Below are 16,775 nucleotides of genomic sequence, written 5' to 3' on the forward strand. Positions count from 1 at the left end.
CACACTGCAGGAATGAAATACTCCTGCAAATGTTGGTTCATTTCTAATGTTTCCAGCATGCCGTTCTTGGCTGGTTTCTTAGCCTTGAAGGGCTCTTTATGTCCTGCCAGGCTGCCTGGGTCATGCTTCCAGGCGAGGAGGAAGAGCTCTCAAGCTGATGCTTACATCTAAGAGGAGAGGCTGGCCAAAGGACAGTGAATGGCTTAAGCACCACGCTGCAAGGCAGGGCAGGAGAGCGCAATGCCTTGTTTAAGATCCTTGTAGCCTCTTATCAGAGCAGCAGTGGGGGAAAAAAAAAGGGGAAAAACCCCACTGTCCTTCAGCAGGGTGCCAGGCAGAGCTGTGCTCTGAGCCCATGCTGGCCGGGTGCTCCCAGAACAAAGCCCCTGGTGTGCAGCAGCCTCCCCCTGGCATCTGCTGGCACAGCTGCCCCAAGGCAGAGGGCATCAAGGACGCCTGTGTGCTCCCAGCAGGGCATTTAGGGTCAATCCAGTCTCACAGCAGAGCTTCTGCACTGCTTACAGCACATCACCACGCTGTCTGCCCATGGCAGGCCACCCTCGAGGTACAGCTCGCCTTCCGAGGCCTGCTGTGCTGCCGAGATGCGACTCCAGCTCCAGATGAGGTTGACAAAAACACACAAATGAAGCAGTTTAGTCAGCACTCCCACCCTGCAAAGTCCTAAAACAACAGAAAGAGAAGGAGAATGCTGACTCTGCATTCCTCTGACTGCTGGTGCTGGGCTGGAACATCCTTGCCCGCTCCTCAGTCACAGCAGCATTACGCGACAACTCGAGCTGTAAATGAAACTCTATCCAACCTGTCACACCTGGAGCATCGTGGAGGTGGTTTGTTGAGACTCTGGCTTGCAGGAGGGGATAAGTGGCAGTGAAAACTGGCAGAATGACTCAGCTGAGCGGGCAGAGCCAGCAAAGCAGCCCTGTAGTGCTGCTGCCCCGGCTGCTTTAATAGAACACAGGTTCCTGAGGATCCTGTTTACCACCACAAAGTTGTGCAATTGAGGACAGAGCTAAAGTTCTGCACTTTACAAAAAGTTAAAAAGATAAATAAATCAATCCTCAGAAACAAATGCAGAAGTTACGTGTTGATTCACACTGGTGCTCTTGTTGGCCCTGCCTGCTATAACAGGCCCCAGGCAGCCGGTCCTGGTGCAGCCTGTGCTTTGAGACAGCTTCGAGACAGAACAGAAACTCCCTCGGTGGAGATTTGGCATGATCTTTATTCACACATAGCGCTGGCAAGAGCTGGCAGGCAGAGGAACAGCAGCAGGGAGATGGGACAGCTCGCAGAGGTCAGCAGCACAAGGCCCCGCTGACTGAACCGGGGACCCACCATGGTTTGAGGAGAGCAGCACAGCACGCCTGGGGGTGGAAGACCCCCTTGTAGTCACCGGGGTTCTCCAGCTCATCCTGGCAGGAGCCCTAACACTGCCTTGAACCAAACAACCTGAGCATGACAAAGGGCAAGGAGCTGTTTGCAGGTTTGTAGCTGCCACCAGACAAGCGTGCTTCAGCTCAGCAGCTGGAAAAGGGGAAAGACCCGAAGATCGGCACGAACATCTGCAGCCACCCCAGTGAGCTGGCTCAGGAACAGCAAAACGAGCAGAGCACTGCCACAGACTGTGGGAAGGAGGGTCAGGTAAGTGGGGGAAGAGCTCGTGGTGTGTGGGAAAGCTGTGGAGCCCAGCCACCACAGAGGCAGCGACCTGCAGACACCTTGCAAGAGGTTTGAAACGTGGGCAGCCCAGCACTGGGGGAAACCACAGCTGCTTCCACAGGGCTGGATGCTTCCCCAAATGCTGCTGGACACAGGAAGACCTCTGAGGCATGGAACAGAGTCTGCAGCTGCTCTCACTATGTGTGTAGATGGATATTGGGACCTGTGCTGTGAGGGCTGGACACCATGCTGCTCTGAGCACAAGAGGCACTGGCAGGGGTCCTCATTTTTCTGAATATCGGCTTTACCATCAAGGGCTTGCATTGCCTGTCTCTCCCTCACAGCATCCTTCACCTGGTTATAGACAGAGAGTTATAAACAAAGCTGTAGGAGCCTCGTAGGCTCGTGAACACCTCTCCCTTCCTCTCACAGCTGGGCACTGCTCTGCAGAGGCCTGGGGGTGATTTGGGAGGTGGTGGGGAGGGACAGTGCAGGGAGAAGGGCAAATTGGGTGGGCCAGGGCCTCAGGTGCTGCAGACTCATACCCAGGCCTTGACCTGGGTGTTCCAGCCCCTGGCACAGCCACACAGGCCTCCCTCCTCATACCAGCGCCATTTCACCCCCTTGTACACAGCCCTGCTCCAGGGCTGGAAGCACATGAAGAGGCGGAGGCGCCTGGCCAGGCTGCAGTAGGTGGCCATGGCCACCACGATGAGAGGCGACATGATGACGAAGCCCAGGATGATGAGGGCAGAAGAGCTGTTGTCATCCAGGACGGTTTTGCAGTAGCGGGCCGTGGAGTGCAGCACCTGCAGGAAGAGGGAAGAAAGTTCATCACAGATCTCATGGTGGACAGGAGCAGTGACCGAAGTACCCCCTGGTTTTAGGGCTTTCCCAGTGAGCCAGGCCTCATCCTTCTCTGCAAGCTGAGCTCAGAAATCCTCAGGGTACATCATGACTGACAACACTTAGCCAGGCTTTCAATTACTCCAGCAGCTCTGTGAAACGAGAGCACCGCACACCGATCCTCAGGCAGTGAGTGTTAATCTTTATTAAGTTATCCCTAACAGCACAGCTTAGCAGCTGATAGCTGCAAACCAAATCAAGAGGCCTCCTGCAGCTACACCACCAGGGGTGGCACAGCATGCTGGCAGTTACAGCCAAGTAAATAAAACGCAGCAGAAACGTTCAATGCTACGGATAGGTGGGTCTCTCCCCAGCCCACCCCCTGGGCTCCCAAGGCTGCTTTTGTGCTCTGTTTTGGGGCACGGTGTACTCATTACAGCCTCCAAGCATCTCCCAGACCTGCCAGGATGCCCTGAGCACCCCGTGCTGCTGCACAGCACCCCGCACAGAAGCTGCTCCTGGCTGATGGGTTCAAAGCCCCCCTTCTATCCTGGCAGCAGGAGCACCAAGTCAAGCCACTCACTTCTGGATTAACAACGGCTCTGGGCTACCCCCACCTCCTCCAATCTCTTTTTTTTTTTTTTATTCTTTCAGTACAAAAAAACACAATCACACTCAAAAAAAAATAATCCATCTAATGGCTCTGCAGTGCAGAAATCAGCCTCTGGCTACAAGGAAGGCACAGAACAGCAGCAGCCCAGAGACAAAGGGCTGCCCTCGTCAAGCCATCCTGCAGTCCTCCTGCTCTACCTCGCCTTAAAAGACAAGTGTGCATTAAGAGACCCCTCGCAGCTAACAGCAGCGCAGTTGCTTTCACATCCGATGTACTCTGCTGTACTCAAAAGCTTTTTGCCTCTCCTCAACGCCCAAAGCCATCAGGGAGAACACTGTGTGCAGAATGGAGAGCTCGGGGTCTTCCAAGGTGAGGGTGGGCAGCACCGGGAAGCAGTCCTCATGCTCTTTCCCATTCTGAGACCAATCTGAAGTTCACATTTCTGACTTTCAAGGAGCAGTTTCAGGTCACAGGAGAGGTAGGAGAGGTCAGGACCTTTCTGAACCACTTTTCCTGCCCGCAGGCCCTGCAGAGCCTCCCACATGGCCCTGTTGGGATCACCTGCTCACATCGTACAGGAATGTTTTTCATGTGTCAGAGCTACAGTGGGAATTGCTGGGCCCAGAGGTAGGGGATTTCTCTATGAATCATGTTTCGCTCCAGCTAGCATCAACAGCACTTGTCTGCCCTGCTCGACAGAGGAATTACCATGACAGATGTCTCCCTGTTTGTTAGTCTGCAGAATGAGGAGAGGCTTTTCCATACCAGCAACTCAGAGCCGTCATTATTTCAGGGCTGTGAAAACCAAAAGCCAAACCTCTCAGACCAGCAGAGACATCAGAAAGCAAAGCCCAGTCCCTCTGCCAGGGAGCTGAGATGGGGGAGCAGCGGGCTGACAGCTCGTGTTCTTGGACATCAGCTGAAGAACACGACGCAGTGCCCTCATTGCAGGAAGGGATCCATGTACTGAAAAACATCACCACCCACGTCAGGATCTGCTCAGAGGTCCCGAGGAGTTGGCTGATTAGATGGGATGCACAGATTTTTATTAAAGGGAAGGGGAGAGCTTTCTCCCTTCAGTATTTCTCAGCTAAATACATCGCTTTGAGGTTTTATACCTTCCCTTTACTTCAGATTCTGTGCACTGGGGAGGCCAAGAGCATCTTACCCTTTAATCCCATTCCCCCTCCTGGGAGAAGGTACTTCGGGGTTTGTTTTTTCCCCCCTTCCCAAGGCAGGAAGCAAGCGAGTGCTTCTAACACTGGGTAATCAGCAAGAGAAATCAGACTGAGCTGGCCTAGCAGTGACTGCCAGTGAGGAAAACAGGAAAGCTGCTTCTTCGCATCCACTTAGAGGATTCCAAACATACTTATGGAAATACACTAAGAAGAGGAAATTCATAAGTATTCTCGGAATAATGAAATTCAGAGGGCAGCAGCCACAGCTGGAGCCCTTACCAAGCAAGGAAACACAAAGGCTGGACTAAGTGAGGAGCTGCAGGAACACCTGAACACGAGGCTGGCTTCAGAGGGGGTTATAGGTTGAGCTACACTTTATTACTGCTACAGCTGGTAGGCAGATCAAACAGGACAGTCATGTACAGAGCTTACTTACATGGAAAGTAGCAAACCCCAACAGAGTTCTTTCACCCAATTAAGCTTCCATTCCCCCCTATACTGAAGAAGGGAGAGGTAAGAAAAACAAAATCAAGCTTATTCCTGCTAGCATTCAGATGGGTCAAGCTTTACTTCTGCTGTAAAACATCCACACCACAATACTCTTATCTTGTGCAGGCTCGTGAAATGCTGGGGTTCTTGGTCTGGGACCACTTTACACAAACAACTGCACTAAGAGCAGGACCCAGGGGTCCCGTGCTGCCTCTGCCCCCAAGGACCCAGACAATCACAGGTAGCTCATGTCATGTCCTCCCTCTCTCTGCCACAAGAGCCTTTTTGTGCTAGCCCACTGACACTGGAAGCACGGGTGCCAGCCAGCTGCTTGAAGGCAGCCCAGAAGCCACAAAGCCTCTACTATCCTATACAAATGTGTGTGCCAGTCCTGATGGTGGCAGCATCATGGGCACCAGGCAGGAGAGTGAGCTTCCCTGCACAGCCAGGAGCCTGCAGATCTGTGTGAACCCCCAAAACGCAATTCTTCTCAGCTCAATCTATACACATGAAAGTCTGCACACTCCTCCCTGTATAAAACAGAGGCAAAATATGGGGAGTGTAGCCTTGCTTTTAAAGCCACTGCTTCCCCACGGGCTAAAAATAAAACCCTCATGGGTTGTTCTGCCGTAGGGGTGGCTGTTAGCAGCCAAAGGGAGCCAGGCTTACTTACCCGAGAGTGGCATTGGAAGCCAAAGTAAACCACCACAATGGTGGGGAGCAAGACAACTGTGAAGATGACAAGCAGCAGGAGAAGATTGATGAAGAAGACTAGGAAGTTCATGGTGACTATCGCCAGGGCCCAAGCCCAGCAGCACCAGGTGCTGCGGGGCTCCCTGGGGAGCAGCTGGTCATCCATGTCATACGGTGGGAGGCTGGGAATCATCTTCGACTTGTCTAAGAGGCTTTCTGCTCCAAAGTCCTCGGTCTCCTGGTCAGACATCCTCCAGGAAGGTTGCTGATCAATCCACACACACTTCTCCAAAATGGTTTATTTGCTTTTGGCCACCGAACTGGGAAGCAATTTGCCGAGGCTTTTCCTACCTCTCCTGCACATGAAGAACACAACGGAGCAAGGAAGGGATGGCTTTTCGGCCACTAGCTCTCCCAGGACCTGGCCAATGTAAGTTTTTCCTTTCAGGTTGCTTGCCAGTCCTGACCTCTGTTTCAAAGATGCGTCTGCTGGACGTTTGGCAGCAGCTATGGCTTTGAACCCACAGCACACCTGTTTTTCTGCTGTTCTTCCTAGGAGCGTGATTCCAAGAGGTCCCCAGCAGTTGCTCTCAGCTTCAATAGGCTGCTCAGTCCCAGAGAGCACCTACCTTCAGCTTCCTCCTCCAACTTTGAGCACTGTTGTTTGCGAGCAGTATCAGGCTTCAGCACACCATCAGGCAGGTCCTTGACTGCAAACCACCTTCCTGTGCTCCTCACCCCGTACCCACTCAAATATTCCCGTCCAGCTCTCACCCAAACGAAGTGACCCGGGATGGTAACGAGCAGGAGCCGCTTTCCCCGCCGCCTCGCTGGAGTCCTCGCCCAGCGCGCGGAGCTGGGAGCAAAGATGGAGCAGCGTGTTGTTTCAGTGCTCTCCCGTTGTCACAGGCTCTCAGCCGCGAGCAGTGTCTTCCTCGGAGGCGGCTCGGAGCCTCGCAGCGCTGCTCTGTTTACAGCGTGGCTGCTGGAGCTGCTCTGTGCCAGCCAATCGCTTCCAGCTGCCTCGCGAGTGATTTAGCACGCAGCACCCAGGAACCACACTCCAACCGTGCGTTCCCAGGGCAAGATGGCCCTTTTGGAATTGAAATCATTCTGCCTGCGATTTGTTTTCTGTGCTCTCTCTCTCTCTGAAGTCTTACGCTAACTGATAATAATCAACGCGTAGCTCAAATCTTCTGTTGTCTGCAGTCACCACCGCTATTGTCTGCGGAGCAGACTGGCATATTCTCGTGCTGAAGGCACAATGATCGATTATTCTACCTGCCTCATTTGGTCAATATTAGTTAAGAAGGCCATCGACAGCTCCCCATTTACAGAGTCTTTTAGGTACATTCACTTAGGCACGACCACAGTGCTGCAGGAGGAGGAAAACTTTCTTCCAGGAGGAAACTGAGGTTCGTAGGTCTTACCAGAAGGCACAGCTTATCCACAGCACAGGGCAGGAATCCAGGAGTCCTGTTTTTCATTTGGTGCTACTTAGAAAAATTCTGCCTTGGGAAAAGGTTGTGAAACTGTTCACAGGCTAAATATAAAATGTTTTTATGTTGCAGATGAGTGTTAGCTTCCCCTCATCAAATGCTTTTAAGAATTGCACATTTTGGTGCCTGTGCCCCAGCCCTTGATGTGTTTTGGTATGTTTATGAGCCTTCCCTATTCACCAGCCAGCTGTAGCCACATACACAGCAAAGCTAAAGCTACAACAAAGTTCTCTGAGGGCTCGGCCAGCCCTGCTCATGAAGCAATTACTGGTGGCCCATTAGCAGAGCTCTACAAATGATTAATTTGTGCTGGTGGCCCTCTGGGGCTGAATTCCAGGCAGCTGCATCCCAAACAATCCATGGCTCAGCAGCCTCCACCAAATCCATGCCACCAGGAGGTGACAGGGGCAACACAAATATGCTATCCAGGCTTGATCTTCTCATCACATGTCTGCTTTAAACTGTTCCCAATTTCTGGCATTGCTTTTAATTAGAGTTAAGCTCTGTTGTGTCAATCACTACATAAACATACTCCCCTCTTTGAGGACTTGGTCTCCCTTACAGAGATTTTTGTGCTGAATGCTGTGGGAAAGGTGGTCTGGGCCCAAAGGATGCTCTGGTATCCATTTTGGTATTATCTGGTATTTATTTGGTTTAAAAGCACCCGGTCTGAAGACTCAGCAGGTAATGAGGGCACACAGCTTAGCTTGCTATGGTTGAACTCAGGGTTGAACTCATGGTCAGGAAGCCTCCCAGTCCCAGTTCTACCAGTACTGGAAGCACTTTCTCTTCCTGAGCTGGGAGACTGCCACACACCACTTACGCAGCGCATATGGAAAGCAGTAGGACATCAAGACCATTTGTAGTTTGGCACATGCAATCAATAAACAAACAGAGGCTTAAAGACTGAAGTAGATTGAACAGATTGAAGAGCTGTGTGAGGAAGATAGATATTGATTTCAAAGGTATAATGAGTGATACAAGCAAGAAGGAAGCCTTTTGAAGCAGGTTAGCAGATTTTAAACATCCTCCACATTGGTTATGCAATTCCCCTAGCAATTAAGATTATTAGCTGCTCACACTTACCACATCTTTGTTTTGCTAGGGCTCTTCTTGTAGAACGTCTTTAGCATCCAGGAGGGTCTCAGGAGATTTGCCTCATGAATATCGAGGCAATAAAAATTCCCCCCAGCTAGTCTGTGCCAGGGAGCAGATCACAAGTAAGGTGCAGCATCCTTACTCAGGGCACAAATTGCTCACAGCTGCAGGGCATTTTGTTCTGTCCTTAACACTGACAGACCCCAAAGCCCAGTAAAGCACAGAAACCAGCCTGTGAATGATAACAGAGTCCCTGAGCAGACCTGGCTGGAGCAGAGCTAACCCCTGGGATGCACAAACCTACAGCAGCAGTCAGAAAGAGGGATGAGCTTAAATAGGCCTCCAGGCAGAGGCTGTGGGGTGGAAGCCTCAGCTGAGGTTTATCAGGGCCATGAAGCCCTACTGGTGCCCCAAAGGCCCTAACACCTTCATAAAGGGCTGTGCAGGAAGGGAAACTTGGCTTATGGTCAGGAAGCAAAGACAGGTCTCGTCTTCTTCAGTCCCTTCACCAGCTCCCCGTCTCCTTTTAAGAACCACGCCAGCTGAGTTAATCACAAGGTTTGCTTAATTTGATGGAAACACAAATGTTCCTACAATGTCTGTTGTACAAAGTCTTCCCTCGTGACAGCCTGGTGTCTGCCACCTCTGAGGAACCAGACCGGGGAGCTGGAAGGCACGTGGAGATGTGGGTGGAGATATATCAATATCTAATTACAGTGCAGTGATCTGCATGAGTGCCTAGGAGAGTTGCAAAGCCAGGCGACTCTTCTGCAATTCTTAAAATTAATGGCTTTGACGCAGAGATAATTATCTGTGAACCAAGGGCGTTAACGTCTACCAGCACAAACCTGGTTCCTCAGACTCCTGGACAGAACCTGAGCTGCAGACCACTCCCCAGCCTGCTCTGAGCTGTGAAAGGTCTTTTCAGACCACACTCTGGCAAAGATGGTGAAAAGTGTGCTATTTGCGCAAAATTCTAGCTTTTCAAGATGTTTTAGAAAGGGAAAAATGAAAGAGAGAGACAGTTTCTCCAACATAATTCTGTTTATTTATGAAGTGGCACAAGAGTCATTTCTTCCTGAAATATGGCAGGGAACAAACAAGAGGATTTTTAATTATTTTTTTTAATTTTTTTGCACACAAGATTTTTAGCCAGTACTAATTCCCAAAAGGATGCTCTCTCTGGAAGCCCTGCTCTCAGGGCTTTCTCTAGCCATTCATGTCCTTTAGCTAGACTTTCCTCAAGGCATTTTATTTCCTCTATCCCTGGCGCTGAAGGTGACATCAACCTTATTTCATCTGCTTTGTTTGTTATTATTTATTCCTTCTGTTGAGTTCTCTGACAGTGAAGGAAAAATAAAAGCTGATGTGCCAGGTGAGGGGGGATGTGTTAAAAATAGACTCAGACTGACAGCACTGCTATCAGCCTGCAGCCTGCTTCATTCTACAGGAATATACTGGGAAATACGGGAAAACATTAATTTGTAGCCCTAGATTGAAGCCAGCACTGTCTGCACTGTACTCAGCTGAATTGGAAGGAGCAGGGTAGGGAAAATAAGGGGGAAACGCAGGCAGCAATTCCTGCCCTTTGGGCAGCAGGTGCCAAACTGGCTGCTCTCCAGCCATGAAGGGGAGCCTGGACCACCAGGGCTACCTCACCTGAGACGAGAGAAATCGGGAGCACTCAGCTGAGCAGGAGGGGCCGGAGGAGCCCTGCCATAAGCTGCATTTCTCGGTGGAGTACTGCCATGAGGAATCCTATGTGCTTCCACTGGAAGAGTATTCTTGTGCTTGGTTGACCCACCTTATTGGAGTACTAAAGAACAGATTGGGTACCATGGCGTGCTGCATGGAATAATGTTTTTCCTTGGTTGTCAAACCGAAAAGTCTCTTTGAAAATAACCTGTGTAAGCTGATTATAAATTAATTTACCATGGTTCTGAAATGTAAGTCAAAAAAGCAATGGAAAACTGTCTCCCAAGCCTGAAAATGTTCTTCTACTTTTTCATTTTTGAATGTCAAACACTGAAATATTTTTTAAAAGTACACTAACTAATCCAAACATTTAAAATTGATTTCAAAAAGCACTTCAGTTGACAGATCAATTTATTTTAATTTTTTTTTTGACAAAACTGCAAACCCCAGGAGCACCTCTGTTTGGACAGCCACTTTCCTGGGAGAAAGGGAACAAACTGTGAAAACCGCCTAAGTAACTGCTAGACAAACTTCTCATTGAGCAAAGAGCCTGAAATGATTTCCCAGCTGTGCTAGGAAAGCGTTTCTAAATCAGACTGGCAAAGCACAAAGGATGCAAACCTGCTTAGCATATATGGTGTAGGGCACAGCTAAGACATTTCATAAACAGAGAATTCATGTTCGCATTCTTCAAAAGGCTCACAGTAGCAATGAATAATTTAAAGTCTGGGGAGACAAACGATCTGGAGCAGGAGTGCTGCCACAGGCTCAGAATAATACCTAGCGGGCATATTCAAGTTTTGCTCGGTGCATTTTCAAGTACATTAGCCAAGGGGCAGTATTGTGACTCTTTCTTTTAAAGATGCGCAGATTGAGGCACGGAGAGGGGAAGTTGCTTGCTCTGTCACCTAGCAGGCCAGTGGCAAGACTGAGAACAGATCCTGTGTCTGTTCTGTGTCTTTTTGGACCCATGAGTCAATATCAATCATCAACATTTTTTAAAGACTACAAGCCAGCCTGTCTCTTTTTAATAATGAAGTCATGTGTGTGAGAGAGATGAAAGAAATACAGTGAGAAACGACCTTTAAAACACTCACATTGTATGAAAAGCCCATTTTCATCTTGTTCCACCCATTGCCTCACTGCTTTCTCAGGCTGAATGGCTCCTAGGGGGGAACGCAAGGCAGTAGCCTTCTCTCAAGCTGCAAAATGTGAAATGTCTGCACAGATCTACCCAGACGTCCAGAGGGAAATAACTGTGGCATACATCCTGCTTTCAGTTATGGCACAGGCCAGCCACAGTGTTAATAAAGACCCGAATCCGTGCAGGAAAACAGATGGCATTGGATGTAATAAATATGACAAATGGCATCAAGGCTTCTGAACAGTCTCAGCATAGTGAATGGCTGCCTAACAGCCCCTGATTTAAATATATAATATTCTTCAAGAATGAGTTATGCCCTCTAACTGGAGAAAGGTCAAGAAACACGCTAAGGGAAAAACAAGAACAACAACAAATATTATAGGAAATACAAATTCAGGCTCAAGCCATTGAAAGACAGCAAACTCCGTGCCAGGCAACTCAATTTCTACCCCCAGATCACTTGTGCTGGGGTAGCACAGAGCACTGCAGCCCCACAAAGAGCAGGTTTGGCAGCCCTGTGCAGCTTGCCATTCTGTAGGTTTTTCCCTATGGGGAATTGCTTTCCTAGCAGAGGCAGGAGGATCACCTGTGGACTGAATTTCCTTTGCATTTGGGGACCATGTGGAGCTCCCTGCAGAGCAGGTGAATGAGACAGAAACTGCCAGCAAGCAGCAGAGGAGTACCAGAGGAGCTTGAGTAAATGACTGCTCTAACAAGCTACACCCCATTGCCACAGTAATTTTTCTTGTGCCATTTTTTTTTTATTCCTTCATAAATATGAAGGGTTTTTACTGTCTGTCAGCAAGGGCGCAGTGATGTGGTAAAAACAAACAAAACAAACAAACAAAAAGCTGTTAGTCTAAAAACTGTCATAAATTATAAAGAGCTTCACTAAATCAAGTGAAACTTCCCAAAATATTTTTGCTATAATGAAAACGCATTTTAAATTGTGGGAGGTCTGAATCTTTTGTTCTTTATATTGATTTTCCTTTGGGGGAAAAAAATAAAATATTCTAATGACTCTTCTAATAACCAAGCTGACTTTGAATCAAACAAGCCCCACTGTTAATAAAAAAAAGATTCCCTAAGCCTCTAATTCTGTAAAATTTCCACATCACTAACAAGCACCTTCCCATAAATGGGAAAGACGTCTTGATGATGGCATAAGTTACAGAGCAGATTCTAACAGGAGCATCGTTACTTTGAGATGCTGAAAGTGGTGTGATTAATGATGACCAAATTCATTAGTTATCATCTCTGATGGTAGAGACCCTTGCTGCTAAGGAATAACTTTTCTACTGTCTATAACAACAGCCCCATCTTGTGGTTTTTCACGGGTCATAACTTCTCATTTTACTTCTCAACATTTCTTAAGCACAGGAAGACGTTAAGACATGCTGCCCGGTACTGAATTCTTCCTGTCACTGAAAACAGAACGAAGACTTCACATTGCTTTAGCACTGCTGGTGAAGGCAGCAAACCTGTAGATTTTTACTGTTAAATGGAACAATGCCAGCATTTCTCAAAGGAGTTTGATGAAAGGAGGTTGTGAAGAGCTGGGGATCAGCTTCTTCTCACAGACTATTGACAGGACTAGAGGGAATGGCCTCAAGTTGTGCCAGGGTAGGTTTAGGCTGGAAATGAGGAGACATTTATTCTCAGAAAGAGCAGTCAGGAGTTGGGATGGGTTGCCCAGGAAGGTGGTAGTCACTGTCCCTGGGGGTGTTCAAGGAGAGGTTGGATGTGGTGCTTGGGGACGTTTAGTGTGGTGATAGTGGTGGCAAGGGGATGGTTGGACCAGATGATCTTGGAGGGCTTTTCCAACCTCAGTGATTCTATGATTCTAATGTTAAAGGTATTAGAAGAAACATTAAGAAACCAGAAACATTAGCAGCTATCATAATCCATTCAGTCCCTCACGTAAAAACACTTGGCGTATTGCTACAGGCAGGTACAGACAGCCTAACAATACAAACGCAGAACTAAATAAACACGAGGGAGGGCTTTTGGTTTTGATCATTTAAAGGGATTACGAAGCGAGGCCGGGCCCGGCGCGGCCTGCTGCGGCCTAGCGAAGCCGGGAGCTGGCGTAATGGCGGGGGCCGCCCCTTGGCCGCTTTGTGCCCGCCCCGGGAGGCGGAGCGGGGCGGCAGGGCCGTGCCCCCGGCGGCGGACATGGTGCTGCTGAGCGCGCCTCGCTGGCTCCGCAGCCGCCTGAGCGATCGCTTCTGGAGGGTGCAGGAGGTGCTGAAGTATGCCCGGGTGAGTGCCGGGCTGCGCCCCGCTGCCCCGAGGCTCTCCTGGGCTTGGGGGCGTCGGGTGATGGGAATTCAGCCGTTCCCCTTCGCCTTTGTGCTTCCTTAAAGCGTGCTCGGGGTCCCTGCCGTGAGACGGAGCAGCGGTGGGGGTGAAGGGCAGGAGCTGCGGGGTGGTTTTGTGGTTTTTTGTTTGGTTTTAATGGGGTGAAGGAACAGCGATTTCCCCCCCCCGCAGCATTCTGGGCGCATCTCGTGCACGCTGCTTGGCGACGTGTTCTGAGCAGAGGTGGCAACCTAGGCTGGGGCAGCGCCTTTTTCAAGGGCAAGCTGACAGCATGCTGCTGGGAGGTGTGTCTTGCTGCAGAATTGAGGTGGAAAATGCTGAATTAAGTGGGAGTATCTCCGTCCTGTGGCCAGGCTGCCCACAGCAGCAGTACCAGTGACCTCTTTGTACAGCACTGCCTGCCTTCTGTTATGATGGATAACATGTGGTGTTAATGGTAGCAGCTCCAATAAACCTCTTCCGTAACGCTTTCTGTTAGGGCAGCTGCAGTGTTTTAAACATATCAGAGGGTCTTGTCCCATCCCTGTGGTTGTACAGACAAAACTGAGCTCAGGAATGAGGAGTTTTGGGGTTGATAAAAAGCACTGAAAGATGGTTTTGCTGATTGCCTTCCTCCTGGAATCATGGCCTAAAGTGAGGCCTGGTTTGTCTCCCTCCTGCTGGACTGAAAGGTTTCAGCCTGTTCCAACTTCTCAGCTTTGAGTTTCCCATGCTGTAAAACAAGAAAATTTTCATTATGTGCTGACTGCAGGCTTAGCTGATGTTTGTGAAGTATTTAGTGAACTTTGTTATGAAGGGTTTTGAAGTGCAAACGAGGATATATTAGCATTACTGAAGAGTTTAACAGCTTCAAAGATAACTGAACAAGAACATCTTGTTTTTACTTCAGCATTTTCGTGGAAGGAAGAACCGCTGCTATAAGTTGGCTGTACGAAGTGTTCGGAGAGCTTTTGTGAAGTCTACAAAGGCCAGAAAAGAGAAGAAGAGGCTGCTGAGAGCGGTAAAGAGCAAGATGTTAGATGTCAACAGTAAAATGGGAAAAGAGCAGAGCTGATGTGTCTGTTTTCCTTGCTGGGGGGCTCTCTGAAAATGTTTTACTAGCTGGTAAAAAATGCTGTGAATTTAAGGTCTCCCTGTGATCTGAAAATGATCACATGCTGAAGTACATTGAGGTGTGTCTAGCACTGAGAAAACTGCAGGTCTGAATCTGTTGCATTTACTAAGTGTGAGCAGATCAGTATGACAGAATGTTTACTTCTAAATATTTTATTATCTAAGATATGAATTTTTACTCTTTCAGCTCTGGATCACTAGGATTGAAGCAGCTTCTCTTGAACATGGTTTGAAATACCCAGCTTTCATAGGCAATCTGCTTAAGGTAAGGGTGGTGCTTGAATAATTGCTTTGATTCAACTTTTCAACAGGTTGGAGAAAATGTCTGATAGTGGTCTTCTGTGGCATCAGGTAAATTCATTTGTTTAAACTCTGGAAATGTGAAGCAGACGTAGTCTGACAAAGTATATCAATGGCTTGCTGGTTGCCATGTAAGAGAAGATCTGCAAGGGACTGAGCACACAGCCTCCGACTGCTGCTCTTTGAAGAATAATGGTGAATTAGAACCATTAGGATGAAGAATAATGGTGAATTAGAACCATTAAGGATTGGAACCTGAGCAGGCAGTGCTGGCATAGAGCATAGTAAAAGGCTTCTGTTAGACTGAGCTTCTGCCAACGTTGTCCTGCTTATGAAAGGAGTTCTACTCGATTCAGGAACTAAATTCTGCCCTAACCCTGTTTCTCTTCCTTAAATGCATAACCCCCTTTTCTTGTGGTGGATAATGCTTCTCACCAGCCTTCCTCCCCAAAATTTTTACTGCTCATCTTAAGAACAAGGCTTGCAAAATGCTTTTACATTTGCTGCTACTGCAGGTGTTAAGTGAGAGCTGCCTCTGCTTCACTCGATACGTGTAAAAGTACAGAACTTGGATTTGCAAAAGCAAGCCTAAGAAATCTACTTTTTTTGCTTACTAGCTTTGTGTTTCAGTGAACGTAGACAATGCAGACATTTGGTGTCACAGTCCTTTGTTGTTAAGCATGCTGGAGAATTGGTCTTAATTTGTTGATACTGTAATTGTAAAATTAAAACTTGTTTTTCTTGGCCATTATCATAACAAACAGGTAGTGTTTCTGCTTCTTCAAGTGGAACTATGTATACATTTATAGCATATTTCAAAAACATTTAACCTATGTTTCAAATAACCATATAGGTTTTCTTACATGCTTACTGTAAAGTAATAGTTTCTGGTATTTATACTCTCAATCTTTTGCTTAATCTTCTCATGTTGTAAACAAGAGAATTAAGTAAAACTTAATATAATAATAAATACAAACTGCCTAAAAGCTAACTGATTTTCCTTTTGAGATGCCCATCCCTTTGTTTCTTGTCTCAGAGCAAGATATTTTTGTAAGGTACTCTGTTAAAAGATCCAAAAGAAACAAACTTTTATATAATACCTCCTGCTTAGAATATAAGAGATTGTTTGTATGGCAAACACTTTGAGAAACACAGTAAACAAATGGTACGTGGTAGCTTAATATGTCCGTGAATTAATGGGCATGTCTGGCAGTTCCCTAGTCATGCAAAAATTGTACAGTACAGGAAAAAAAAATAATATTAATTTGCCTTAAAACCTTAACTAGGCATTGGATTATTGTTCCTAAAAATTAGAGTACTTGACCAACAATTCTTGCATTTAGTCCCAGGTGGAGCTGAACAGGAAAATGCTTGCTGATCTGGCTATCTATGAGCCAAAGACATTCAAGTCCCTAGCTGCCTTGGCCCAGAGGAGGAGACAGGAAGGCTTCCTTGCTGCCCTCGGAGATGGAAAGGAACCAGAGGGGATATTTTCTCGTATCGTACACCACTATTGATGCCAGGAGCCTGCAGATGCGTGTTATAAACAGGAACTCGTACGGCAGGGTAAGCTCGCTCACTGTCTGCAGCTGAGATCAGAGCTGTGGAACAAAATCCTCCAAAGACAATGCTTGTGGCAGGGAAGAAGGGTTGGGTCAGGGCGTGAAGGTTGCGCGTGGATGACTTTTTTTTTTTGTTTCCAACATTTTGTTAAAAGTGAAATGTGTTAAAATACATCGTTAGAAGTGAAACGCATTGAGTTAAAAATTGCAGCTCAACCTTAGCAGCTGTGAGGCGAGCCTGTTGCAGTTCCCCTGTTAAAACATGTACAGCGTGCACATATTTTCTGTTCAGTGAAGAACTTAATAAAGGTGTTCTGTGTGGTTTTTTTTTCCTAACTGCTATCAGAAGCACGATTTGAGTAGTGATATGGGTGTTATGCTGGGGGGGGAAGGGAAACAACACCCCACTGCCCTCGTGGGGCAGATTTGGGTGCCCCCAACGCTGGGGGGCAGCGGCCCGGTGTTGCTGCGGGTTTTGGGGTGGGGTGGGGCGCTGCCAGCCGCCCCCACAGCCCGAGGAGCCCCCCGGGGGCCTGGGCTGAGGCC

The 16,775-nt window shown here is 48.1% G+C and overlaps 2 protein-coding genes across 3 annotated transcripts; one reads left to right on the forward strand and one right to left on the reverse strand.

Moving 5' to 3' along the window:
* Window positions 1-908: 908 nt before the first annotated feature.
* On the reverse strand, window positions 909-8,590 carry TMEM88B (transmembrane protein 88B). Of its 2 annotated transcripts, none has more exons than XM_068658754.1 (2): window positions 5,477-7,622; window positions 909-2,486 (listed from the first exon to the last, which is right to left on the reverse strand). In XM_068658754.1, the coding sequence occupies exons 1-2, from the start codon at window positions 5,744-5,746 to the stop codon at window positions 2,217-2,219; spliced, it is 540 nt and encodes a 179-aa protein (XP_068514855.1). In that variant the 5' UTR covers window positions 5,747-7,622; the 3' UTR covers window positions 909-2,216. The 2 variants fall into 2 exon arrangements, 1 of the variants encoding a protein (XP_068514855.1); XR_011089541.1 differs by lacking the exon at window positions 5,477-7,622 and adding an exon at window positions 8,082-8,590 and having other exon boundaries at window positions 2,348-2,486.
* Window positions 8,591-13,033: 4,443 nt separating this feature from the next.
* On the forward strand, window positions 13,034-16,565 carry MRPL20 (mitochondrial ribosomal protein L20). Its single transcript, XM_068658771.1, has 4 exons — window positions 13,034-13,194; window positions 14,144-14,254; window positions 14,555-14,632; window positions 16,011-16,565. The coding sequence occupies exons 1-4, from the start codon at window positions 13,108-13,110 to the stop codon at window positions 16,182-16,184; spliced, it is 450 nt and encodes a 149-aa protein (XP_068514872.1). The 5' UTR covers window positions 13,034-13,107; the 3' UTR covers window positions 16,185-16,565.
* The last annotated feature ends 210 nt before the right edge of the window (window positions 16,566-16,775 follow it).

The sequence above is a fragment of the Anas acuta genome, chromosome 22 (genome assembly GCF_963932015.1).
Source record: "Anas acuta chromosome 22, bAnaAcu1.1, whole genome shotgun sequence".
NCBI classification, from domain to species: domain Eukaryota; kingdom Metazoa; phylum Chordata; class Aves; order Anseriformes; family Anatidae; genus Anas; species Anas acuta.